General features: G+C 38.8%; 2 protein-coding genes across 2 annotated transcripts in view; one reads left to right on the plus strand and one right to left on the minus strand.

Moving 5' to 3' along the window:
• The first annotated feature begins 125 nt into the window (after nucleotides 1-125).
• LOC110059257 (calpain-5-like) lies at nucleotides 126-10,054 on the plus strand. The gene is made up of 13 exons (XM_089294993.1): nucleotides 126-384; nucleotides 2,758-2,895; nucleotides 3,366-3,574; nucleotides 4,358-4,550; nucleotides 4,794-4,877; nucleotides 4,971-5,080; nucleotides 5,270-5,347; nucleotides 5,604-5,784; nucleotides 6,398-6,520; nucleotides 7,104-7,300; nucleotides 7,667-7,797; nucleotides 8,457-8,596; nucleotides 8,875-10,054. Exons 1-13 carry the CDS (start codon nucleotides 223-225, stop codon nucleotides 9,055-9,057), a joined length of 1,929 nt encoding a protein of 642 aa, XP_089151119.1. The 5' UTR covers nucleotides 126-222; the 3' UTR covers nucleotides 9,058-10,054.
• A 281-nt stretch (nucleotides 10,055-10,335) lies between these two features.
• Nucleotides 10,336-27,629, minus strand: part of LOC110059259 (fibroblast growth factor receptor 3-like) — a 31,251-nt gene continuing 13,957 nt past the window's right edge. The window contains exons 5-16 of the mRNA XM_089294991.1: nucleotides 24,068-24,385; nucleotides 23,427-23,540; nucleotides 22,799-22,850; nucleotides 21,143-21,318; nucleotides 20,026-20,142; nucleotides 18,494-18,681; nucleotides 17,129-17,257; nucleotides 15,866-15,954; nucleotides 14,342-14,382; nucleotides 13,416-13,515; nucleotides 12,596-12,692; nucleotides 10,336-12,093 (exon numbers count right to left, since the gene is read on the minus strand). Coding sequence (XP_089151117.1) covers nucleotides 11,962-12,093; nucleotides 12,596-12,692; nucleotides 13,416-13,515; nucleotides 14,342-14,382; nucleotides 15,866-15,954; nucleotides 17,129-17,257; nucleotides 18,494-18,681; nucleotides 20,026-20,142; nucleotides 21,143-21,318; nucleotides 22,799-22,850; nucleotides 23,427-23,540; nucleotides 24,068-24,385 — 1,553 coding nt within the window. The 3' untranslated portion in view covers nucleotides 10,336-11,961. The remainder of the gene's footprint in view (nucleotides 12,094-12,595; nucleotides 12,693-13,415; nucleotides 13,516-14,341; nucleotides 14,383-15,865; nucleotides 15,955-17,128; nucleotides 17,258-18,493; nucleotides 18,682-20,025; nucleotides 20,143-21,142; nucleotides 21,319-22,798; nucleotides 22,851-23,426; nucleotides 23,541-24,067; nucleotides 24,386-27,629) is intronic.

Genomic DNA, 27,629 nt, shown 5'->3' on the forward strand with positions numbered 1-27,629 from the left:
TGCCCCTGGGATGATGGGCAGGCAAAGTCACCAAACTTTAGTGGAAGCGGAAAATAGGCGTGCATTGTTTTGATTAAATCAGTAGCCTCTCTTCCATGTTCTAGACCCAGACTTTTACCGCGTGTCCACCACTATGATGATGTTACTTGATTTCAAAAATCTGCATTTTATGCACGGTCGAAGCTTGCACTTACCAGGCGTGGAATCTCGCCATTGTAAGCGATGGTAAAGCTTCATTACTTCAAAAACCAGCGCTACAGCAAGCTCAAGAAACAATGTGAAAAAGAAGAACGATTGTTCGTGGACACCGAATTCCCTGCGGAAAAGAAATCTTTGTTTTTCAGCCGAGAACTGCCGCAAGCAGTCGAGTGGAAACGACCTCAGGTAAACTTTTAGTTTTGTTTATCAACAGCTGGTAAATTTTCAATCTTTTCAGTGATAGGTAAGTATTGAAATCACGCATTTTCAAAGGTATTGCTTTCGAAAACAGGTATTTGCTTCGAATGCTTCTTAAATAAAGTTATAAACTTTTGATTTCCATTCCGTGTAAGAACTGTTGTCAACGCAACAAAGAAATTATTAACATGTAAATCGCGTGATTGTACTTGGTTAACTTATAATTAAATTAGCATAATTTTACCCTGATCAGGTAGAAAAGAAAAATATATCTAAATTAACGCAGTATTATATAACGTCGTTTATACCACATCCTCCAAGCTACAAATCCTATTTGTAGTTCCTTTTTCGTAATTTTTAACCTTCTGTTGTTTTTGAGTAGTGGTTAGATTTGTGGTTTGTTTTCAGATATGATTTACTTAAACTTATATCTCAGTTGATATAAATGTTGCAATTAAAAATGATATCCAATCATATATAACAGATATGTAACTAAGTGACTTTTAAGTCGCAAAGCCTATTTTGCGCTACATCGATCGGACATAACGAAAACTTACAACGTATTTTACTTAGTTTTCTGTTTATGTTAAATCAATTTTCAAACTGATATTTTGCTACATGCATTCGATCATCCAAATATTTATCTTCCGTTCAGTGTAGTAAACTGTGTAACCATCAAAACAGTTTTTGTCATAAGATTACGTTACATATAGAAAGCAAGAGGGCAAAAGTACCCTGTTGCTTCGGTTGTTTCAAAACTGTGCAAAGATTTCATCCAAGTTTAAACTAATTCATCAATCAGTTTAGTGAGTTTGTTATTTATTCGGTGTAAAACGCGTGACCGAGTACTTAAGTCAATGGTATTTAAATAAATATATTTACAAGCTTCCGTACAGCCACCCGTTCGATAAATCAAATATTGACTTTATGCACTAGGTAACGTGAATGTCGTGAGCTGATCTATCATGTTATTATGATTAAAATGATAAATGAATGATTTGAATAGAGAAAAAAAATGAGTCTGGGGTTTGAATGAACGGTTTGAACACGTTTTGGAATCGCGGGTTACAGAAGTACTTGCCCTGCAAAAACAGAGATACCCTTCTCTTTCAGCAGAAAGACAAGAGAATTTTTGTCTCGCAAGGTGAAAATTAAATAAAGTAACTGACGGACCAAATATATTGTTTTTATATCACTAGGACTGTATTACTGTTTGAGCTTATTGGTTCTTATTTTTCTTTCTAAATGGGCGTTGTATATTTTTGTTTACCAAACGATTCATTTCACAGGCGGTTGCGTGAATTGTTTCAAAAAAGGCGCAAATGTGAATACTGAACGATTAAAAACGAAAAAATTAATCCTAAGTCAAAATAAAAGTCAGCTTCAAGGTGTGCCGCTCAAACAAAGGAAACAAATCCATCCAACAAAAAAGAGGGCTTTTCATTTGATTATAGAAAGTAACTTGTTTGCTTTGCTTTTGTTTGGTTTAAAAATCGATATCTTGTACCATTTTCTCCGGCAACCCATGGGAAGTAAAAGCAAAACCAAACCCCACGCTTAGGCGACATCGGACGGTCTGAATTGTTATTTGAAACTTCTAGCTGAGGAAACACGCTCGTCAGCTTCAGCAACAATTTTGAGTTTTTAAAGTCAAGTAGCTTTCCTATCCTCTTTTTAGTCTTCTTAGGAATTCAATTGTCCAGTAATGTTTCTGAATGTTCTTCAGAAAGAGGCTCGAAATTTCTGAAAGACAAGAAAGAAGAATCCATTATAGGGGGTCGTACACTAATACGTTTCTAAAACCGCCATATTTTGCTCCTCCGAAACTGCAGCCCGCTTTATTTTTCTCCTAAAACCAAAGCCGCCTTACTAGTAGGACGATTCTCATCATAATCGATCTTTTAACGGAGCGTGACAAATTCTTCACTATATTTTAGCTCAACAATCGAGACCACAAAATCTTAAGAACAGTGAGAACAAATTGTTTCTAACTCCATTCAGCAACCAGCAAACAAAACGCAAACACAAAGATTGCTCGAGATGTTTGACTGACCACCACAAAAGCAAGCAATGCAAAAACTGACAACCGCCAGCTGAATTTATAATTTCTTAACCGTAAACCGCCAGGTAAATTTCCCGCAAACCGACTCTCAAAATTAGCTTCAACCGCCAAACCAAATAGACCCTCAGAAAACGTCGCGCGCGCGTGCGCCGATAGTGTATTATAGCTCAGCCAATTAGATTGCAGCATGTACAAGACGGGCAGACACGTGAGACATACAAAAAGAAATGTATCGCGGACATCCTGCGAATTGGTTGAGCTGTCGTCTTGTTGGATTCATTCAATCTGTTTTCCTACAGGATATTTGTGCCCCTGATCCTCCAAGCCTATTCGTCGATGGATCTAGCAGACATGACATTACTCAAGGCTTGCTGGGTAACTGTTGGTTTGTGGCATCTTGTGCAACACTGGCCCTGGAGCCGTCACTCTTAGGGGAGGTATGTGCAAGTGTTGACAAAAGCAGCAAATAAATAAACAAACGAACAAGCAAAACAAAAAGGAAAAGAAAACAAACGGCAACTAACACAAACAAACTAGCTATAACCTGGTTATATTCTCAAAAATCGTCTTTCTCAATCGTTGATGAGTCATAACGTAGTGGAAAAGTTGCATCAGGAAATGTATGTGAAATTCAAGCATATGATACACTGATTTTGTGTTTACTATCAAGAGGCCGGTTTTTAGAGAGAACCTCCCAGTTTTAATAGTCGAATCCATGCGCAGATTACAATTGATTGAAAAAAAAAGCTGATACTACGGCAGAAGGGCTGGTTTATTGAGGTCATATTTCGACTTACAAGGGAAGTCTTTCTCAAATCATGCACAAGGACACAAAATGTCTCAAATTTGAATTTTGAATTGAAATTTAAGGGACTGTCATAGTAAATTATTTTTATCCTCCCATTAGGTTATTCCCGACATGAAGAAGCAGGAGTGGGACCCGAATGACGTGGGAAATTACCAGGGAATATTCAGGTTTCGGTTTTGGCGCCAGGGTGAGCGGACGGAAGTTGTAATCGATGATCTACTGCCTACAATTAATGGTCAGTTGGTCTTCATCCACTCCAAGGAGAAGAACGAATTTTGGGGATCGTTAGTTGAGAAGGCATACGCAAAGTACGTTAATGACTAATGCTTCATTATTAATTCATCGTAAATAATTCTTAATCAATCGTGTAAAATTGGTAATGAATTGCGCCTTAACCTTACCGTTTTGAACTTCTAGATTGTAATGATTTATCACTTAATATTTGATGTTCCAAGGTTTCTTCCTTCCTTTCTTTGTGCCTTTCTTCGTTTGTCGGTCTCTCCATCTACAAGTCTGTCTATCTTGCTGTCTGTGTTTCTGCCTTCTGTCTTCTGCCTGTCTGTCTGTATGTCCGTCCGTCTTCTGTCCCCCGGTCTGTCTGTCTCTGTTTGTCTGTTTGTCTGTCTGTCTGTCTGTCTATTGTTTTTTTTTTTTGTTTTTCTTTTCCTATCTTTCTTTTCGCCTAATTCCTTTTTTTGATAATTTAAGCTAATGTCCAACTCTAAGAAACCTTCATTTAGACTTAATTAATGTTAAGTCTAGCACTAACGGCATACACTGTAAAATGTAATGTTCTTTTGTTTCCATTTCTCTCTGCATCACTCTGCATGATATTTTATTTGCTTTCACCTGACCAGCACGGACAATAACTAAACAAAGGAGTGGTAGTGAGACAACTTTTCGATGAGAGTAAATGTGGGATCAAATACAATGTGTGAATGAGAGTCATATTCGAAACTTTGAATAATGACAATCAGAATATCACTAACCATTATGCCTATGCATCTAGAAAGCTCCTTATTCACTCATGTCATCTTCACATGCAAGACTGCTTAACAAAAGGGTAAATAAAATTCGTTAATTTACTTCAGGTTAAATGGAAGTTTCGAGGCATTGGAGGCAGGAAATATCGCGGATGCCCTGGTGGATTTCACAGGCGGTGTGTGCGAGTCAGTCAACCTAAAGGATGCTGGCTTCAATGATGATGAAGAAAGAAGACTGGCTTTTTTCAACAGCATACGAAAAGCAATGAGTGACAGATCGCTAGTCGGTGCTTCTATCACGGTAAATGTTGCTTTATTTGTCGTACAATTCGTCAGGTTTAAATTTAGGATTGTTTTCTTGCTCGTATAAGCTCGCTAACAATTGTGTGTTTGTTAGTTCAGTTACTGTGCGTCTGTTCTTTTATAACTGCTTTAATTAAGATATCTTGGCTCCACATCACCACAAGTCTATGTATGTCTGTCTGTCTGTCTTGTCTGTCTGTCTGTCTTTTCTGTCTGTCTGACTCGCTGTTTTATTCCTGAGGCCAAAAAAAATGAAGACATGGAGAGACGGACCGAAACTGGCTTGGTAATGGGACATGCTTATAGCGTGACTTCAATGAAGAAGGTATGCTAGCATGTTGCTTTGTTTCATTCCGCGAATAATGACCACGATTTTTAATAACAAATCGTTAACATGATTTGTTTATTTTTTTTTCAGATCACCACTGGCGAGGGCTTGTTCAACTTGTTTAACCGTGAGCATCTATACTTGATTCGACTGAGAAATCCCTGGGGACAGAAAGAGTGGAACGGTGCTTGGAGTGATGGGTAATTTCTCAACATTTTACTGAAGTGTGAACAAAAACAGAAAAACTGAAAGTAAAGACTGAAATTCTTGCCTTAAATATGACGATCCGAGAAGACCTTCCCAATAATGTGGGTACAGTAGAAGCAGGTAAAAACTGATGAGACGAGGAACATAAAACGAATTTGTCGCTTGTTTGTTTTCTTCCGTAGTTCAGCAGAATGGGAAAAGCTAGATGCAGATGGAAGAAAAAAGCTTGGACTAGATTTTGATGACGATGGAGAGTTCTGGTTAGTTCATTGTGGGCGTATTTATAGAAAACTAACGACTAAAGAAAAATCAGACATTCAAGAGGGTCTGGATGGGCGGGAGCAATTGGCAGTTATCAGATAGAACTTTCTCTATTTGCCAGATGTCAGTTTACGCTTTGGCCATCTAAAACCTCTCCTATTTGAACAGAAATGATATATACGGTTGATCATATAGTTAAGGAAGTTATGAATTGGCAACGAATTATTTAACATTCCATCTCTTACAATTGCTTAGGATGGCGTTTGAAGACTTCTGTCGTTACTTTTCCAAAGCCACCATATGTCACTTGATGAATACATCAGTGTTCTCGATTTCAAAACGCTGGCATCTTTTTAAACACAACAACGAGTGGAAGCTGGGTTTCTCTGCTGGTGGATGTGTTACTAACCAAGACAGCTTTTTTAGGAACCCACAGGTAATGGAAATCACTTAGTGAATAACTTTCGTTCCTTTCTCCCTCCCTCCCCCAACGCCCCCCCCCCCCCCCCCTTCAAAAAAAAAAAAAAAAAAAAAAAACCTCTGTCTTCCATATCTGTATTATTTTCTTGGGCGATGGCATTGTTAAATATTTCCTCCTGATAACTGAAACCTTCAAAGGAGATTCAAAAAGGTCCGAGTTATCGGGAGTTCGAGTTGTCGGGAGTTAAGAACAGATGACCGGAAATGAAGAAAAAAAACGATGTTTACTGTCAGTGTTTCTATTCACACAGAGTACATTTTTATCAAATTTAATTATACTGAATGCTCTTGCAGGCTGCCGAGGGTAAAATTACAATAAATGTATGACGGAAATCTAGGGGAAATTGACTTTGGTTCGAGTTATCGAGGGTTCGAGTTATGGGGAGTACACCGTGATGAAATAACTCGTTAAGAACCGGGTTAAGAGTAGTAAAGCGGCCGACCCCTATGCCAGCCTACCTGCATTACTAGGTATAGCGTTCTTAGACGTAGACTCACCGGGTCTCTAACGCCTACCCCACCATTATTGGTGCCTTCCTACCCAAATGGACTAATCTGTTTCTTGCTAGTATGCTTTCAGCATCAAAGACAAGGATGATGGAGAAGTCATGATTGCTCTGATGCAAGAGGACACGCGCATCGATAGAGATGAAGGTGGAAAGAATCTAACTATTGGATATTTCATCATGAAGGTACCGTGTTAAAAAACGGTTTATCGGTGTTTTCTGATTGGCGCTTCTTTTTAGCTTCGTTACTTTATTTACGAAAAAAATAATAAATTCAATAAACGCAAGAACATTAATTGACAGTAAAGGTCTGCTCACACCTGAGGCTAGAGGGCAAGTTAATAGACATGAAGCGGGAACGAACCCCAGTGTTGCAGGGACAGTGCGCAATGTAGGGCGTACGGAGCGGATATTGGTTTATTTCTGTGTTGAGCGGGGACAGTTTGCATAAGCAGGTACACGATGCGACATTGAAACATGAGGTCATTTTGCTCCCGCCTTTAATATGACGCACACATTTACACCAGCTGAATTTCATGCGGCGTGTTGCGGAGACAAACTTTTTTCCCGCAACAGAACTTTGCAATTGTTGCATGGCATTTCACACGAGGAAAAGTCTCGCTGCAACATGTCCCCGCAACACGTACCATAGTATGCGCGGACCTTTCATGTGATTTCTGGTCTTGGCGCTGGACCTAGTCTATTTTACGTAATGCTGACCGTGTTTTAGTTTAGCGGTAACTGATTATCTAATGCTCATGTTTTAAAGGTGGAAGAGAATCGTACTTACCGCTTGCATTCAATGATGGAAAAAGCTGGCGACTCGATCTTCATAAACATGCGTGAGGTGGTGAACAGATATCAGCTGAAACAAGGAAGATATATTGTCATACCATCAACCTACGATCCGAACGAGGCGGGAAATTTCATGATTAGAATCTTCACAGAGAAGTCTTCGAATGCAAGGTACCTGTATATATCGGCTGAGTTAACAACTAAGTTCCATTTTAAGAGTCACCAAGAACAGTTCTGTTCAGAACCCTCACCGGACGAGTCACATTAGCGTGCTTTGGAAATGAAAGCCCGCTTCATTTGTTTGTCCCACCCTCCCCCCTGCTCCTTATTTTGTCACACCCGCTCGTAGTTTCGTCCTCTTTGCGTGCTTTTGGAAATAAACGATAACCACGCAGGCTGCCACCACACTAAGTAAACTACTTCTATTCCAGTTATGCTTTGAGGCTTCAGTCTTAGTCTCTCTTTAAGCGAGCAAACGCCTTTACTCCTGAATGAAACTTAAACAATTTTTTTTCTTTTTTCCCCCTTTGTCATAAGTGTTCTGGAAAAGCACCATCCCACTGGCAGTAAAATCTTTTGCTGCATTCCAAGATTCCGCACCCCCGTGTGTGTCTTGTCTGTGTTGGTGAAGTCAGCGGTTGAACTTCAACAGAAGTCTGTGTTATTAGGTTAGTACTCTATTTTACTTAATAAAATATTATCTGCTGGAAACTCCAGGAAAAGAGAGGGTTGGTGCTGACGGCTGCTAATTTCTTCCATACCAGTCTTAACGCTCAAAATGTTTGCCTTTGAGAAGGGACTGGTACTGACAAGGGAATTGACAGCACAAGGGTTGAGGTGAGGGAGGCGCTGGTAATGCCTTCCTCACCAGACTTCTCACTCAATTGTTCGCCTTGGGGTTTCTTACGTAAATGTAGATTATGCTGCAAAGAAACCTCGACACTTTGCAAATTTGTATTTAATATATTGTGTATAACATATTGTATTTGTAACATATTTTTGTTGGTACTTATTTGCTTATCGATCTCACAATTAAATGGTAATTTTCAAATGTACATCAATTCTGGATTGTCACATTCAGCCCTCTTAAGATCCGATGGATTTTTTATTCTTGTGTTCTTTTTTTAGCCTACAATAGCATTTCACACTAGCGACCTAACGACATAAGGTCGCTTATGTCAGGAAAAGATCAGGGTTTTTTCCTGCTGTTATGTTACTTTTGTCATTATGTCAGGATGTTCACACTGGAAACAGAACGACATAACATACCTTCTTATGCCGTCATGTCGCTAGTGTGAACCAACGTTTCCTCCATGTTCTGTATCAGGTGTGGATCCTTATGCTCTGATCATGTGTGAAGGAAAGACAGTTAGAACTCCTACACTCCAAAACACACGGAACCCAGAATGGAATTCTGGAGCGCTGTTTTATGTCCGTAGGCCCAAGAAAACCCACTTGATAGTGCAGGTAAGAGCTTTGCAGCAGCGAGAAGGATAGTAAAGGCCACGCTTAAAGAAATTTGGGTTAGGTTTTAAACCAAACGCTGTCAAATACAATAAAGTGTTATGATCACAGTAGAGCCAAGACTAAATATATTAAGTTCATTTGCTTATTGCGGCTGATACATTTTTGGAGTTTTTTATTTTGTTTGTTTGTTTGTTTGTTGCACCCGAGACTCACTTTGCGAGAGATGGGAGGGTTGGAAGAATTAATCTGAACATTTCGGTATTTATTCTTCCTTTCAGATATGGGACAGCAATGTCTTTTGTGATACCTTCCTGGGTCAAGCGAAAATGACCATCGACATCAACAACAGAACTGTGGTCCTACAACATCAACTGAGGGGCAGAAGGCGACAGCACAATGAAACGATGCCTGGCGCCGTTACATTGGAGATTGGTTGTTATCACGATCTCATAGCGGTCTAGTCAAGACCTCTTTGCTTTGTAATGAAGAATAGCGACAGAGATTGCAGCGGGTAGATGTGCGACAGATATTCCGTTTCCCTCCGCAATAATGTGGGTGTCACTTATCGATACGCAATCCGAAAGTGTGCTTATTAGCTTGCTTGGCAAAATCCGCGGCGAAAACGTGAGTCGAAAGTTTCAATAACACTATGATGAAAAATAGACAGGACGTTTGCTCGTTTGGCAACAACGATGGACGACCATGATGTTAAAATAGTTCACTGACCAAATGTTCATTTACCTCCTTACAACAGACAAACTATGAGGTATGCTTATTGTGGCTGATTTGCAAGTTATCGTCCCGATCGCCTCGAAGGTTTCGAAGCATTTTGATATGACTGGAGCGATTTCGATTTCCATATATGTGCCTTGATCATCTCAAAAAGTTAGACTGCTCTGTAACTGCCATGAGCCTTTAAACAAAAAAGCAGCCGTACGAAAAGTAGTGACTTACAGAATACGGCAATACGTTTTGAGATGTATTTCTATCAATCTAATCGCGGACGCCTGCGAGCAGTTTCTCATAAGGCGATTATGATTTGTTTGGATTGAATTTCAATCTGACAGGCGATCTTGTCTAGTGTCGTATCGAACGTCCTGTAGTCGACAATCCCGATTGCTCGAACCTATTCTGAACGAATGGGGATATCAATCGACTACATGGAAACCAGCTTTAAACAATTGTTACAGGGATATCATAAAAAATACAGAGTGTAAAAAAAAACACCAATTATAAAATACGTAGAGATAATACCATAGCTAAAATGCCATGTACTACCTATTTGGGAATACGATCAATTTAACACACTCTATTTTAGTACATATATATTTTTCTCATTTGTACTTATAGTGACATAATTTTCTAGTTTATCCTATATTTTTAAATTTTGAGTATGTTAATTTCATCAGTGAGTACTATAAGAGCCATCCTCTATAAATAAAGCTTCTACTTACTTCATTACTTAGTATTTTCATTTGGTGCATGAAACGTTTTGGAGAAGTCATGAGTGCTATCTATAGTTGTAAACCCAACTTATATACAAGAAATGTCTTCTGTAATTCCCTCTTCTCTCTCCCCAAAAATTAAATCTTCTTCTCTGACAGCAAGCATCTCGAAAAGATACTAATAGAATACGAATGTAAGTATTGTAATTAAAAAGATTCTTCTAAATGTTAAAAAAATAATTCCGAACGGATTGTGACATTTGTCCAACTTTCGAGCAAAAAAAAAAACAAAACATAGTTATAAAACTTTTTTTTCTCCAAACGCTTAGAAAAACAATTTTTGAAATAGCTTCTATATATACGTAGCTAACACTCTAAAAACTTTATAATTTGAATCCCAACTGTGAGAGTCGGTATAGGTTTGCAGCAAACACTAACTGGTTGATTAGCCGCTGCCCGTGCTTAATCGAGGAATTGAAACGATAAAGGTCGATATCATTTAGAAGTGAAAACAACACACAAAATCGTGCACGTGTACGGAAAAAATCATTTAATTTATTTCATTTAATCTGAAAAGTGTGTCTTGTCCAAGCTAACGAGATTAAACGTGGTTACATTTGTTAAGGTAGTCATATACCCAGAAATATGTCGTTGTCCTTAGCTTTTTACGTAGTAACAGGAGCCCATCACCCGGAGCCACCATACGCACTATAACGTAGAGTCAACCCTTTCCCGTACCATTCTACTTTTAGAACTGTAATTAGCGCGAGAGAGTCTCTTGGTTATACGGATAGAAAATGCAAAATAGAGGGCAAAAGTGGGATCTTAATCTGCTTTGTAACAAACAGTGATCTTAGCTGGGGTATCACTGGGTATTGACAGGGGTCGTGTAAAAGCTCCCACAAGAGCTGTTTCTAAAAATAGAAAGATACGGAAAAGGGTTGACTCACAGGGTTAGTATGGGAGATGGAGGCTCTGGGTAATGGGCTCCTGGTAGTAATCAGCCTTGCTTCATTGTTATTTCTATTTTTGGCTGATTAGATCTTTTACAGATCCTACGTATACCAGCAACACCCTTGTATCATTGCATTTTCCATTAAACCATTCTTCGGAAACATGAACATTCAACATCGGTAAGCATTTTAAAAAGGTATTTTGAAACGATTTTGTTCTAATTACGCCTTGATTTACGTTTATATTAAGAAATCTGCACACTTTTAGCTATATTTTACCATTACAACGTCCATTGCAACAGTTGTCTACAGTCAAAAAGTGTTTACAAAATGAGTTCAGCTCAGTACATTTAAATTATACTTTACAGCAGTATTTGAATTTTATATTCATGTGTCTTAACAAACTCCGATTTATATTATCAAAGAAATATGAGGACATTTTATAATTGTATAGATCGTTTTCGCGTGACGTCATCACTTTCTAAAATCCAAAACTAAAGAGCCACCAAAGTTTTTATCCTCATCAGGCATAATGGGCAGTATATTTATATCTGTTTACAATTTTAAAGCTCAATAGCGAGCTTCGTTTGGAAACCAGAGCATTTTTAATTTCAGGGTTATGGAGGTGCGATAGAGTTTGTTGAAAAATGTAAACTTATCTCATGATTTTGAGCCGTTTTAGAAGTTAAAGCATTAAGAATTCTGACAAAAGAGATCAAGCTTGGCTTTTATGGCACGTCAAAATACGTTTACTATGGGAATGTCAAAAGGCACCGAGGAACAGTTGACACATCAAAATTTCCGTTTGAGACGAATGAACATATATTAAAGGGGTAACGATTCCCTTTGAAAAAACGCCAAAAACCCTCAATGGAGATGGCATCCAATCCGAAAAAAGACGCCTGGTTTGAAAGCAGGAAGTTGTCCTTAAAACGTCAGATATATGATAAATAACTATTATGCGTGTCTACAGCCTGCTGTCTCTGTTTTGAACGTCCTTGGTTGTGTCATTTTCTTGTAATGTACAAGCATCAGCCACTTCTTCCACATTTGTGTACAGGCTCGATTCATACTTTGACATGTCCAGGTCAACGTAATGCTAAACAAAAAATGAAATAAAGAAATTATTGCAGTATGACTCAAAACTGTTACAAGAGTATTTACTTCAAAACTCTCTTCATGTGCCAGACAACGAAAGAGAGGGGCTAGCTGTCGCAGACTGAAATCTTATGCCTCGCCTTGTAATCTAAAAAGCTTAAGCATTAAGTCTCAGTGAAGATCCCCAAGAGCTTAAAAGGGATGTGCCCCTGGGGTGGGGGGAAGGGAGATTCAATTGCGTAAAACTGGGCTAACAATCCGTCAGTGGGAGATGGCATGTACTCCCCCCCCCCCTCCCCCCAGCTCCTGCTTCCGAGTGTTAATATAACGTTAGACTATTACTTTTGAATTCCGGGGGTTTTTAGCAGCAGACTTCTTCATTTCAAAAATGTACTGATCCGATGAGAGTAAATTATCGTGATGCTAGTTTTTTGCGTGCTTGTTTAGGAAGCTACCGTGCACCTGTATGAAGCAGGTTCAACGCGTAACGCGCGAAGCATTACCTCGTCTTCCACGAATCTGGTTGTTATTTCGTGGAGATGATCAAACGTCGGACGGGTGCTCGGATCTTCATTCCAGCAATCCATCATTATTTGGTATCTGTGTATTAAATATATTTTGGAACGCAAATACTTGTGGTAGATCTTGAATATTTATGTGATGACAAAAGTCGCAACATCATGCATGAAAGCTTGGTCTTTACTACGAATTATGCACAAGCACAAGCATAAGCTTAACGGTAGAGGAGACACCCATGGCACAAGCCCATAGGAACGTAGGCAAGCGCACAATGGATAATTTTATTTTTGGCTGCAATCTCCTCAATACAGGCACAGACATAGATATCTTACTTGGTCGCACACTTAGCTATGGTAACGGTGAGTCATACAGGCTTCAGTGATAAGCAGAGTCTACAAGACGCACCAGCTTGTTTACACATAATAACAAGGTACATCGAGGTGGCGGATTCTCGCTTATGCTTATGCTTACAGCAGCGCGCGTTCTCACTTTACACAATCATAACCAGTGACAAGCGCAATAAGAATAAAACATTGTTGCTCTGCTCGGGCTGGGGGCAACTTCGCTAACGTAAGCTTATGCTTGTGTTTGTTTGTGCTTATGTTGTAGTGAAAACTCACCAGGCCGGCTTAAAACAAGAATGTCTAAAGTACTAAAATCTTTTGCAAGAAATAGCATGAATATAGAATCCCTCCTCTGTGATGGGCGTATCAGGGACTACTTCTTGCAGCATTTAAGAATTGTCAGCTGGAACCATTCAAAACAATTAAAAGTTGACATTTAGAATAGAATATTTTCACTTACAGCTCCTCACTGACATGTTCTGGTTGAGGCATACGGTATTTGTTCATTTTTAATTCATACACCACTTTCCACTCATTCCATCCTGGATATGGCACGCCCCCTGCAAAAGCGAAAAGTAGAAATACAGTTGTACTTGTTATTCACGCGCATTTATTTGTGTGAACGTCTGGAGAGTGGCAGCAAACTTTTGGGGGGGGGGGGGGGGTGGGGAACAGAATAGCCGGGAGAAGGGAGAAATAGCCTCCCTCAAAAAAAGTTGGGAGGAGCGCGAAATAGGGGAATAAGTAGTTCGGAGATAGAAAAAGAAATGCTGGGAGTAGGGAAAACTGAATGGACCTGGATAGGGAAATAAGTTAATGGAATATTTAAAGTAGGGAGAGGGAAAAGTTGGCTCAAACAGAAGGGAGAAGGAAGGTTTACTCCCCTGCTCCCACCACTTCAAACTGAGCCTTCCGCCTTCAAAAATGAAGTTAAGAACGAACAGTAGAAAAGTCTGGTAAATTAATGTTGCTTGTTCCGATAACGTCTGGAATATGCATTGGGAATGAAATAAATTAGAATGCTAAGCTGACTCTCGTTCAAGAAGAGATACCAGAGTTGAAGATTCGTTAATCCAAAGGTAGAACGAACTTAGTGATTTTTAACGCTTGAACTAAGAAATTATCATAGTCTCTTGTTGAAACCTGATTCGTTTACTGGAATTAATTGAGAGAAACGTTTGAGAGATACAATTTCAAAAGAAGAATCCAATAACACTGAACGAGACAAAGCAAATCTACAAACGAAAATAAATAATTAAATATAGGAATAAACGAACGAGCAAGCAAGCAAGCAAGTAGGAAATGCTAAGTCGTTTTAACCTACAATAGAAAGAAAGTTCACCAATAAGTAGCGAGTAAGTGATGATAAATGTAAAACTAACGTACCTAATGTAAATATCTCATACAAAACAACTCCATAAGACCACCTGTTGGTGCAATTAGATAGAACAGATCGTCAGTCATAAGGAAAAACAACAATAACAAGAGAACGAAGGCAACGGTTTTCTGCTAATGGCTTTTGTTGAACAACGATCATGTCAATTACAGGCCAAAAACGGTTGCGCAAATAACCACTTTCAGAAACAATCTGAACTCAAAATGATAGCCCGCTACTGAGGAATCAGGAGGGGGCTGGGAGGGGTTGTGGGGGTAGGGAAGAGAATACATGTCTCGTTGATCCCTGGATATTGGGCATTTTCTCCCTTGTTTGTCATAAAAATATTCATTTTTCCCTAAAATAATTCGCAAAAATTCCTGTTAATAGTAGAGACATCCCTTGTTCCCTTGAATTGATACAAAAGATATCTCTTGTTCCCGTAAAATATACGATCCTGTTCTTTTGTTCCCTGAAACCCCTGGAAGGCCCTCTAAAACGAGGACGGGAAAATTAACCTAAGCCAGGAAACGCGATTGATTTTGTCGTTGCTCCCGATAGGTTGAAAAAGGTATTTGTTTCCTTTTTTCCTGGTTAGGTATACCACGTTTCGTGATCTTATTTAATCTGAGTGGTAGATAGCAAGGGAAATATCATCGAAAATGCAAGTTTATGAAAAGAATTATCCGAGTAGCAAACTTTTCCCGTTGCTTCCATTTTACAAGATAAAGAAGTTCATGTCACTTACAGCGTAAAAAGCAAACGTTTATAGCACATCTGCATTGTATGTAGATATCGACAGCTTTGGGTTTGTAATCCGCGCAGGTTGAAGGTCTGGTATTCATGGCTTGAATTTGAATAGCTAAATGATTCCGAGATCTCTTTTGTCCTAGACCACGCAAGTGGTCAGATTTATGACCCTTGAGCACGATAAAATGAATCTCTTGCCCTCGGGATATTTTACCATGTTGGACAGTTTGTTTCATACACGCGACAAACGATTTGTTTTTATATCTTAAGCAGGTCAGGCATATCATTTTTGTGGCCTGATGATGTTAAATAATGTCCGGGTCAAACACCGTACTTCACATGAGCCGAACCCAATTCAACCAATTAGGCTCATGTGAATTTCGGCGTTTGACCCACTAAGTTCGACTGATTTTATTTGGCCAGCCGTGAATAACGCCTGAAGACCGACTTTGGGTCAAACGGCGATCTTCACATGAGCCTAACCAAACGCATAATCAAAGGTCTAAAGGCGCCATTTTGACTTTACCTTGAAAAACCACTGACCAACAAGACCGCTTTTGTTATTTGTTTGGTGCATGCAGCAGTTCGGTTCTACTTCTGACTCAAACAGGGGTATTTTTAATTATTTGACTCGACCCAAACTGTCATTAGGTTCGGCTCATGTGAGGTACGGCGTTTGACTCGGGCTTAAGGTATCTGAATTTCGTCTGCAAATGTTCTTGCGAAGTTTCATGTATGTAGGAGATCACTTTAAGAATGAGCTATGATTTATTAGCTTGACTTACACATCACTTTTCTCTGACACTCTTACGTCCTTTTCTTCTGATTCAGTAAACAAATGTTCAGGAGCCGTCCATTTGATTGGCAGGCGGCCCTGTAACATGATGAACAAAAGGGTATCAGGGTCATGTCTATCTTACACTCTGATTACGGATGGAAAGGTCTTGACTTGCGCTCTTGCTTTGGTAGTTTTGTTATAGACAAGAGAGAAATTCCCCATTCCCTGCAGCTAGTACTGACAATTTTCTTAAGAAATCTTGACAAAATAGACCTTTTTAGCTTGGGCAGCTTGTTTCCTATTACAGACCACGTTGCATTTTCTAGAGACCTGTTCTTTTATCCATCTAAAAATGACTCACTCATCCAGACGCGACTATTTGAAAATTTTAAAGCTAGAATTCTCGAGAGTATCATCATATGGTATGAAATGGGGTAACAAACCACCCAAGATAAAAATGTCTGTGCTAGTTGAGGGGGAACCTTTGACGGTCCCGCTCGGATGCTTTATTTAGGCAGACGAAAATTCGAACAAGTGGATTTTTGCTCGAATTTTGAACGCCCGCGAATCTAAGTCGCGCAAACTTTCGATTCGTTCGAAAGTTTTGCCCAGGAGAGCGAAATTATGATAACTATAGCCTTTCAAAATTTCGGTGAAATTTAGTCCAAACCGAAATTTTCTTTATCTTCGTCGAAAAAACCTGATCATAAGAAACTCCGCATTTCGCCAAAATTCATTTCAGGACTTTTTTGACAGTAAGGTAGTAGTAGATAATGAACCTACTGGCCATCCTGCAGGCTAGACGATAGCTTGGGAAACCTTTGATGAGGAATTAATCTTCCCATGCACAGTTTCAAACCTTGCCTTTCAGTGTTAAGCCTGTGGTGCCTTGTTAAAATTCCATATATAAAGTTCTCAAATTCGATTGAGTTCTTTCTCCTGTTAGTTGCTACATTTTATTTGAACATATTTATCTTTTCTATTCCACTCAAATCGACTAGCCCTTGGTATTTTCAGAAGGGGCTATATGTCCTTGTACGTCTGCAGTTTGAAACGTATCGTTGGAGTCAGAATTATTTTTCATACCTTGTTGCTATTCCCTTCCGTCAGTGATTTTCATTCATTTGCCAAGTAAACCATATGTCCTCAAGGGTAAATTAAATCTCAGACAGCTTCATCTCTATAACGTGAATTCCACCTTCTTATAGTATTGGTCCGCATTTCGGTTAGTTGAAATGCACACGCATTTGTCGATAATTTTAAAACTTACCTTTCTGATAGAAATGCAGTAAAGATACTGATATTTGTCTCTTATCAGCGCCAATCCAAAGTCTGTAATTTTACAAGTCTTGTCTACGCCCACGAGTATATTTCGGGCCGCCAAATCACGATGAAGGATCTAAAAAAGGGAAACATATAAACTAAAGTTAAATAAATCACGGCATTACACGGACAACACGGGCTTAACATAACTCTAATATGACGTATCACAAATACATACATCATAAGAATGTGAAGGGATTGCTGCCTCAGGCTAGCTGTTAGCCACGTTTCTGCAAATTAAAATGGGATTTCTTGATACACCGTCTTCGCCGTTCTCCACGTATTTTTCAAACTCATCAATAATTCATCAAGTTTAAACAGAAGAAATCTTGACCACGACGATGTTTGGATATCTGATCTTAATTAGCATAGATTTTTACGATTTTACTTCTCCGTCTTCTCCTTAGCTTTAGCTTCGATTGAGAAGATATATCAAATACTCAAGAACCTGTGACCACATTTCCAAACACGTCGAAGTTCGCTGCGCATCGTATCTTTAACTCTTTTCTCGGTATTTGGAAATGTGGTCCAACACGGTCTTTCGTGTTTGATTTACTCACGATATGAATGAATCCCAATACTGTAAGTTGTATCTCGCGTGGAAATTAAGTGGCCATTTTCTGATCATCTAAAAATATCAATACTCTCAATATATATGACACAAGGAAAAATAGTAATACGTGCAGCACGTTTTTCATGCAAATACCAAACAAAACGTCAAATTTTTAACTACCAATTCATTGGCAGTGTTAGTTGTGGAAATAGCTGCTAATGATGTTGTTGTTGTTGTTTTAGTACATGTTGAGGCTGTCTGTGGTTGTTGAGGTAGATGTTGTTCGTTGATGGCGTTCTTGTTGTTGTTCTGAATTTTGCTGCTGTTGTTGTTTTTATTGCAACTGATGGAATTTTTTCAGATTTATTAATAATTTATCGAGTTAAAACAAAAGTTACCATAACCATAACCATGTTTGGATATCTGAATATTTAGTTAGCGCAGATTTTATGCGATTTGATTTCTCCTGTTTCTCCTTGGTTTTGTTTTTGATTGAGAAGCATCAAACACGCAAAACAGTGTTTCACCACCTTTCTAAACACGTCGAGATTCGCCAAAAATACTCCGCCGCCCGTCGTTTTTGAAATTCTCTTCCCGATCTGTTCATGTGATAAAACAAGTTCCACCTTATTGCATATGTTACTTCAAGCATGAACACTACACTCTGCCATTTTTACGATTGGCACCTTTGTTTCTGCCACGCTATTTAAATTTATTAGTTTAAACTCCTTGTGTAAGAGATGAACATGAATCACCTACCTTCTTGGATGCAAGAAAACTCATGCCGGCCGAAATCTGCTGTGCAAAAGAAAGCAGGTCGTATGACGTCACTTCCTGTTGACAACACTCGGGGGAACTGTAATACTTGTCTTCGAGACCTCGGCTTTTTCTTAGGTATCCTAGCAAATCCCCGTATGGTGCATATTCCAAAATCAACATCATAGGAGCTAGAAATAAGTTAAGCTAATTAGGTCAAAAAACAAGGCATTCCTGCTGTGACGCAAGTGAGAAAAAATGTCTAGGATGACACTATATTCTACTTTAATTAACCGATTTAGGTTGGTTGATTTTCTTTTCTTTTCTTTTTTTTTTTTTTTTTCCTTATTGCCGTGGGTTTTTTTCATAAACTTTCTCAACCACCAGAATTCGCTAAACTGGCCGCTGAACTGGCCGACATTAAATGGGTAACTTTCCGATAAAATCATTTCCCTCTATTTTTGGTTATCCCATAATAATAATAATAATAATAATAATAATAATAGAGATAATAAAAATAGAGACATTTTATTCATTATGCAGCTTACGTAGAATTAAGGGTTTTCACCATAGTCAACGGGTTACGCTCACGCGCCCCGTCATAATTACTGCACATAGCAATTAATGCATCTGATTTTACTGCTGATATAATAACTTCACTAATGTGTCGAGATTGTGTAGCCGAGGTATAACCTAATGGAGGACACCTAGCTAAAAAGAAATTACAAAACCTAAGAGTAACTTAAAATTTAGTCTATTTACGAGTAAAACAACAAATGGAGTTTTACACTAGGAGAGGAAAAACACAACTAATCAAATAACCAACCGCACACGTTGCTCAGCGTAAGACAACTCAAGAAACGTTCTATACAGTTTTTTTTCTCGCAAGACGTGAAAAGATTGTGAAACATGCAAATTACGCGAAGCGTTTCGCATAAGCACCTTCTTACTAACTACTGGAATTTGGTTGAAAAAGTTTGTGGTAATTAGGTTTTCATTATTATATCTGACCTTCTGGGGTTAACGGCAAGTCGGTTTTTGTGCACTATGTGCATGCGCTGCCTCAAATATCTTTGTCTCGGAGGATCTGCTACTTCAATTGTTTTCATTTTCGTCTTCTATTTTTATTTACTACGTTTTGTTAGTTTTAATTTCTTTCTCTTCGATTTATAATTGTCCCACAGTATGGTACAATCAATGTATCAAAAGGGAAAAAAATGCTATGTATTCAGTTTTGCAAATAGTATAATGCAGTTGTCTTAGTACCGTAAAGAATGTAAGTATCTGTATTAGTATCGAAAATAATGTAAAGTTGCTGTATGAATATTTTAGTACGACGAAAACAATGTAAGTATCTTTATAAATATTGCAAGTAATGTAAAGTAGCTGTGTTGTATTGTAATCTGTGTATTCTAAGTAGATGTATTGTAATGTTAGCTACGTAAGTATCAGTGGTGTAAGTAATGTCACTGGCTGTATTGCACACTAATAAAAGCTTATTATTAAAAGTCGGTTTTGTACTTATCCTATCTTACCGGATGTAGACACACAGGCCAGAAAGTTGACGATATTTGGATGTCTGTCTCCCTCCAATGACTTTCCCAGCTCAATCTCTTGCGCTAAGGATTCTTTTTCCGGGTCGCTGCTGTTATCTGTTCACGAAACGATATTACATTGTAATTACAGTGAAACCTGTATTAAGCGGACCCCATATTAAGCGGACACCCTCTATTAAGCGGACACTAGCTTGCCTGAGTCCCTAAATTTTCCTCTCACATTTACTGTAAAATAAACCTGCATTCAGCGGACACCTCTGTTAAGCGAACGCGGACACCAATATTAAGTCAGTATGTTGCACAAAACCTGCAATAAGCGGATATATACTTCAAGGGCATTTTACCTCTAAAAGTTCAAATGTGACTCCCTTAACATTGTTCAGCGATGTCGTTTTAAAGCTAAGTGATTATTCCAGATTGACGCATTGACTGACTGGATATTGTGCTATGAGCAGTTTTTGGAATTACACTGTGTTACACTGTGTTACAAAAGGGTTAATAACTCACTGTTATTGCACAACATATTAGAACCTGTTAAGAGCGGACACCTGGTATTAAGCGGACACTAACAAGAGCCCTCAAGGGTGTCCGCTTAATATAGGTTTCACTCTATACATAAAATAAATTAGAAGCTAGAGATTCAGTTGATAGTTAGTAATTTTGGGAACAAGAAATATGATGATTTATCTCAAAGAAACCAAGAGATTATTTCTCTGAGCAAAAGATATCTGCAGTATTAGCCAGAACTTTGAGAAGAAATCTCTCAGGATTATGGGAACGTGTATTTATCCATTCTATTCATGGTTTTTACACAGTATGTTAAGTTAGATTTTCCCGACCAAGCTGACATTTTTTTTTTTTTTTTTGTCAGTTATTTTATAACCAGACATTCACAGTTTGTCCTTTGGAGGTTTGATCTATAAAAAAACAACAACATAAAAAACAAACAAATAAAAAAACAAAACAACAAAGTGGATCGTAGTTGAGTTCAAAGAATTGCACAAAATCACCGAAATTTCGAGGATCAAATTATTAGAAAATTAGCACTAGCGCCACTTCCCTGCAGCAAGTAAAATCGTGATTAACAAGGACTTACGTTTGAGTTTTTTTACAGCAACTGTTGTTTCCCCAGAGAGCCCTCTTAGTCCATAAGCCACAGCTTTCCACACTTCACCAAATGCGCCGCTCCCCAGGATGGTGTGGAGATCAATTTGTTTTCGTGAAATTTCCCATCGCGACGGTGTTAACGAAAGGTAACGCGTGTCAGATTTGCTTTTAGAAAGAAACAATCAAGGAAAGAAATAGTGATAAGCTTGTTTGCAATATTTCCCTCATTAGCTCTTCAGTGTTTGCCGTGTTGTAATATCTGATACGTGTTCAGCGCGGGCAGCGACTCTCTACTTCTAACCGTACTAACTTTTGGTCTTTATTGCGTTAGCTTGATGCTTCGATCCGTTAATTAACGTTAATAGACCGTATTCGTATTCTCGGTATTGGACTGGAACTAGCTTGCAATGGAGGCTCATCCGGGGAATATCACTAGAAAGAGAGAAGTGATTTGCATTTGAAGAGGATCCCCGTATTAGCCTCAGTTGCAAGCTAGTTCCAGTCCCATATCTGGAATAAGAATGTGGCCTATTGAAATAACTATACTAACAAACAAGAGCGCTAGGTTGTAAGAGAGTCAATCCCCCCATATAAGACTATATTCCTAAAGTAAGCCCTCCCAAGTTATTTTTAGATCCCTCCCGCCTTAATAAGAAATTTCACGAGGGTCTAGAAATAAATAGCCAATCCTGTCAATTTTACGCTCGTGGACAGCCCAAGCAGCTTTCCGGGAACGATTATGCTCTGCGAAAACGTTTTCTTATTGCGCGTTGTAACATCCTCTATTTTCCAATTGCCCATAATTCACTCTGCTTGCCCCCCAAATTTTGCATAAACTATTGTTGTGAAATGCTCTTGGGAATATGCAGACCTCCCAAGAGTATTTCACAACAATAGTTTATGCAAAATTTGGGGGGCAAACAGAGTGAATTATGGGCAATTGAAAAATAGAGAATTGTCCGCGGGAAAGCTTGATACCATTTAAAAATAACTTGAGAAGGATTACATTGAGATTAAGGCCTAAAACGGAGGCTAACTGTCTTATCTTTCGACTTCTCTTGTAATAACTTGAACAAAATGAGTTGCTTTACTTGGTCTGGGTTGATTTCTAACATTTGCTTTAACTGAATTCCCAGCGTCAGGGAAATGAAACCCCGTCCACGCCACGCCGGAGGAATTTGAAAACGGAGTTTTATTTCTACGGTTAGGCCTTCCGTTCACATTTATCCGTCACGAAAATGGAGCTTTTTGGAAAGGTTCTTCAAAGCGGAGGATTTTGAAAACGCCGGCCGGCCTTAGCGGCCTCCACGGCCTCCACGGCCTCGACGGTGTTTTAGTTTGGACGTGAAACATTTTAAAAATGAAGCTTTTCAAAAATGATGACCATGCGATCATCATGATAGTCCTCTGCGCTGCCCGAGCTTTACTCAAACACAAATCCGAAATGACCGGAGATTGTTGCTTTTTCAAATTTCTCCGGCGTAGTGTGGACGGAAAACATCTGAGGTGTTTCAGAGTGAAACCTTCGTTTTCAAATTCTCCCGGGGTAGTGTGGATGGGGCCTGAAACACATTCAATTGATCCAATACGATTACGACACTAAGGATATTTTAGTGGTTGCTTCCCGGCTAAGGCGAAAGCTTACCTTTCAAGACCCAAATTTTCTTCATTTCCACGAGTATCGTCTTTCTGTAATGCTAGGATAAAAATATCTAAACGTATAACCAATTCATTTCCTTATCAGATCTGTTATGGTTACTTGGCCTTTAACCATGCAGTATCAAATTAACCTGAATCACTTTTTATTAGTCCTCTTACTTTTAGAGAGCCCTATGTCCCGGGGCCTATGTCCGTTTTTAGTACCGAAGTCCTTGATTAACAATTTATTTCTCTCCGATAATAAAATAGCCTTTCAATTATATGGGTCTGTTTCCGTGCTCCAAGATTTCCGTCTTCATGTTTTTGTTAGAGACTCGCCATTGTTGGGCGTGTGCCCTGGTCTTCTACCCAAAAGGATGTGTGCGTACATACTAGCCCTTTATGTCACTTATTGCTCACGAAATAAAATGATTTCATGGTTTGAATTACGTTTGGTAAAGTATTAAAGTCAAAACTCAGACCAAACTAAATAGAGAAATTCTTATACCCTTTTCCCCAACTAGTCGTAAAAGATCAGAGTCCTGTCTAGATAGAGTTAATAGGAATTATCTTGGGACTGGAGTTTCATTAAGACACGTTGTTTAGTCACAATGTCAATGGTTCTTCGCTCGTACCTGAAACACGCCTCCTGTGGTGAACAAAGCAGACCATGATACTTAGGAAGAGGATACCAGAAATGACGCTCAAACTGATCACTGCAGCAGCATTGGTTCTTTCACTTTCATGGGCTATTGCAGTTGGGAAAAGAAAGACGTTACAATTAAAGAAAATCAGGCTTATGTTCAGTTTGATTCAGCTCTTTATCTGATACAAGCTGCTTTGCTACCAGTCTTTCCAACAAGCTAATAAGTGGACCCAATAAGCGTTAGTCAAAGAAGAAATACAGGTCGTAATAATGGTAGGTAATAGTAACTTTAAGTCAAAGAACGTGGGGAGTGAAACATGCAAATCTTCCATACCAGAGGCACATAAATAGAAGAATTCCAAAGGCCCAGAAAGGCCCTACTTGAGAGGCTTTTCAACCTTCTGTAGCTAAGAAGGGGGTTAAAATGGGTTATCAAACAGAAATTGGAGGCGAAGTGTGCTTTAGTTCACTAGACTAGAACGGTCGCAAGTTGTTTGTTGCTCTCACTTCGCCAACTGCAGTTAACGGTTTTGGTTTAGCATCTGACAAAAGGGAGGTGAAGGAGAGCGACGTAATAGAGAAAGCTTTGGATGGCCTAATCTTGTAAGAGAAATATTTATCAACATTTACCTCTCACTTGCAACTTGTACCAGGCATCTACTGGCCCATAATCGGAGAAATTAGCAATGCATCTGTAAATCCCTCTGTCTTTAGTAGATACTTTTTTGATTACATAGTAGAAATGATGGTCTTTTAAATCATTCGAATGCTCATCAGAGCGGGAGAAATTAGCGGTCTCCAGGGTTTGCTTGGTCTCTTCTCGAATCCACTTTGCAGCAATGAAAACCCCTGTGTCTTGAATCTTGCATTGTAAATTCACTCTATCGTCAACGGCAAATGTAAAGTTGTCTGTTGCAATGTTAACATGCGGTCTATCTTTGTCTGGGTCTAGGTATAAACCAAATAAACATTAGACATCTTTATATTGAGCACCAGTTCCCTAGGTGTACAATAGACCATATTCGTATTCTCGGTATTGGACTGGAACTAGCTTGCAATAGAGGCTCATGCGGGGAAATATCATTAAAAAGAGATTAATGTCATTTGCATTTGAAAAGATTCCTCACATTAACCTCATTTGCAAGCTAGTTCCAGTCTAATACTGAGAATACGGATATGGTCTATTAGGGAAGCAGGTCAGTGGCGAGTCCTAGGTTCATTCAATAGTGAGGGTCTTCCTGCGATATTCGGAAAGGGCCCGCACTATAATGCAGTATACGAGATGTGCCGCCCAAACAAAAGAGGTACATTTCTCAGGTGGGACGCTTACAAAAAGGCAGTGATTTCATCATAGTTATGTAAAAGGACTTTCCAAAATATATTTAGCCGACGAACCCTACATCAAGTACTTTCCGGGATCACCCAGTTCCCATAGGTATAGGTGAGCTAGGGATGCAGTGTGCCTACTGTAAGTATATGGAAGGGGAACGTTTTTTATATCGAAGGTATATGAAAGAGCTGGATTTTTGGTCAAACCTGATATTTTCAAAGGTAAGGGTTTAGGCCACAGGACTAACTCTCCCTGACATTTCGTGTTGCGAATTCAACATCATGTAGCAGTTAGCAGATGCCTAACATTTCGTAAGTAATCCAAGTTAAAACTGATAATATCCCGTAGACTACCGCTTATAAGCCCTGGGCTTAAACAACCTTTTAAGGGCTTTTAGATGGGCTTACAAACGGAGGGGCTTATAAGAGGGGCGAGGACTTGTAGGCGACAGTTTACGGTAGTCAGAAATTGAGAGTGAGGTTGCAATGATCACTAGGCTATGAGCAGGGTGTCATAAAACAAAGAGGTATTCTCAGTCTCATGACTGATTGATAGCTAGTTATTCAGGAGACAAGAGAGAAGGATATCGATAACCTGTCCTAAACAGCCCTTATTTTCTACGGTCAATGATCTAAAGTCAAAATAATTATTTGACCTCGCCAAATGGTTACCATTTTTACCTGGGGTAGTGTAGCTCAACTGACAGAAGTCGCCGTGTTTTCCTTCGGGACACACGCACCCATAGCCACCAGATGTAGAAATACAAAGTTTTCCATGATTGCATGAATTATTTAAACATTCGCTACTTACATCTGATTGAAAATTATACAGTGATATATGTGAGACACACCAAAAGTGTAATGGAATTAATTTTGCAGAAGATTATTCAACTTAAAGGTTACCTCAAATAGGGGTGATAATATATACATAATATATATTATTAGAAAGTCCAGGCTACTTTTTAAATTCCAAATGGAAAGGTAAAGATGTAGAGAAATCTCAGGAGGACAAGGCGCAGTCGAAAGAACCAGTCATCTTGAGCGGTGTAAAGAAGCGTTCAGGAAAGAAAAAGAAACGTGAGAACTAAAGCTGCAGCTCGCATATGTAAGTTATGAAAAACCAAGAAAAGAATAAAGGAGATGTACATGGATACCAGATCGAGTAGTAAAAAGAATTACACAACAAGAGAAGAAGTATTTAGGGTAAAAAAAAAAATTAGCATGTAATGCTGAGAGAGATGGCACAAATCACGGGGAACGGGGAACTGCATTGAGTAATGAAGGTACACAGACATGCAGGCGAGAAGGACAAAACAAGTTCTGTTGCAGTACAAGATAAAATCATAAGACTGATAAACAAGCAGAATAAAAGACTAAAGATCCGGAAATAAACCATGTGCTCCTTACTTGCAATTTGTACGATGCATTTTGGCTACCATGACCATCTAAATTGACAACGCAATTGTAATACCCTGCGTCATCAGTAGGTACTTTGTAGATCACGTGGGAGAAGTGATGGTAAGAAAATTTCGAATTCTCATTTTAGGAGAAATTGGGGACCTCAGCTCAAGGGTCTGCTTGGTGTCTTCTCGTATCCACTTTGCAGGAGCGAACAACCGTGTGTTTTTAATCTTGCATAATAATTTTACTTCCTCGCCAACGGTAAATGACATATTTCCTGTTCAGATGTAAAAATCTGGTGGCTCTTGGCTTGGGTGGAAACGAAATAAACATTAGTCAGTTCTATATCAATCGCTAGTTTCCACCGTTTTACAATTACGGAAACTTCTATTGACGAGCTGTAGGTTCTTTGAATACTTGAAGGTCTTTCCAGGATTGCACAAAAAGGGTATATTTTTCAGGATGGATATTTTTTAGGGCAGTCAATTCCCAGCGCAGCCAAGAGAAGCTGTCAATTCCATGAGCTACGCCGGGTGGGTGAGAGTGGAGGAAAGGAAGGGGGACAACCAGAGCTGCAGCTCGATAGCACAGGCCAAGAAAGAGTCAAGTAAAGAAAAAAGAGAGGTACACGGGGAAAACTAGAACGGAAGGGATTTCATCTGGAGGAATAAGGTGGTAGGAAAGGTGACAAATCAGCAGAAAACAGGAGATATTACATTGAATAGTGAGGACCTTGGCAGGTGAGAAGAGAAGAACAAGTAAGGAACAGTGTAATAGACTGGAGATCAGGAAATAATATATAGATTTAGGCCAGCCTAAAAGTGTAGCTCCTGGGCCGGGTTGTTCAGAGCCCGATTAAGCTAACCCAGGGAAAGGTAGAATTTTGATTTCATGTAACTTTGCAGTGAGATTTTGTATATATATATATATATATATATATATATATATGTATATATAAAAAGTTAAGATGCTTCGAGCCAACAGGGATGCCACGCGCCAGAAGGATCCAAAAGGATTCGTAGTCCAAACCTCGAGTAATGAAATTTGTAGGCAATTGTAGAAAACGAGGACGGACAACTTCGAGCGAAAAAAATATATATATACAGTAAAAAATCTAAGAAATCTAAAAAAAAAAAGTTTAAAAATTTAATAAAAATAAACGTTTCGGTCAAAGACCTTCATCAGTTGCAGTGCAAGTGAATAATAAATTACAATAACCTTAAATAAGTTTACAGTATAAAAAATGACATAATATTACAAAGATGATTACATAACAGGGCGTGGTAACACATGAAAACGAAAAAATTAACCAATGATAAACAATCGGTGATTACTAAGCGAGATACTATGACAATGCGGTACAAAACTCAAAAGACACAAACCAAATAAGAATAAATAATCGAATATAATACAAATAAGATTAATATCAAAAAAGTAACGCGATTCGTCGAGTCAGCCGAAA

This window comes from Orbicella faveolata, unplaced genomic scaffold (genome assembly GCF_042242905.1).
Source record: "Orbicella faveolata isolate gen_17 unplaced genomic scaffold, um_ofav_v1 contig_25, whole genome shotgun sequence".
NCBI classification, from domain to species: domain Eukaryota; kingdom Metazoa; phylum Cnidaria; class Anthozoa; order Scleractinia; family Merulinidae; genus Orbicella; species Orbicella faveolata.

Excerpts from the sequence above, each read along its gene's own strand:
- LOC110059257 (XM_089294993.1), top strand. The coding sequence starts at position 223 with ATGGTAAAGCTTCATTACTTCAAAAACCAGCGCTACAGCAAGCTCAAG. Across the intron at positions 5,081-5,269 it reads AACGGTGCTTGGAGTGATGG|TTCAGCAGAATGGGAAAAGC; the intron begins GTAATTTCTCAA and ends TTTCTTCCGTAG. Across the intron at positions 5,785-6,397 it reads GCTTTTTTAGGAACCCACAG|TATGCTTTCAGCATCAAAGA; the intron begins GTAATGGAAATC and ends GTTTCTTGCTAG.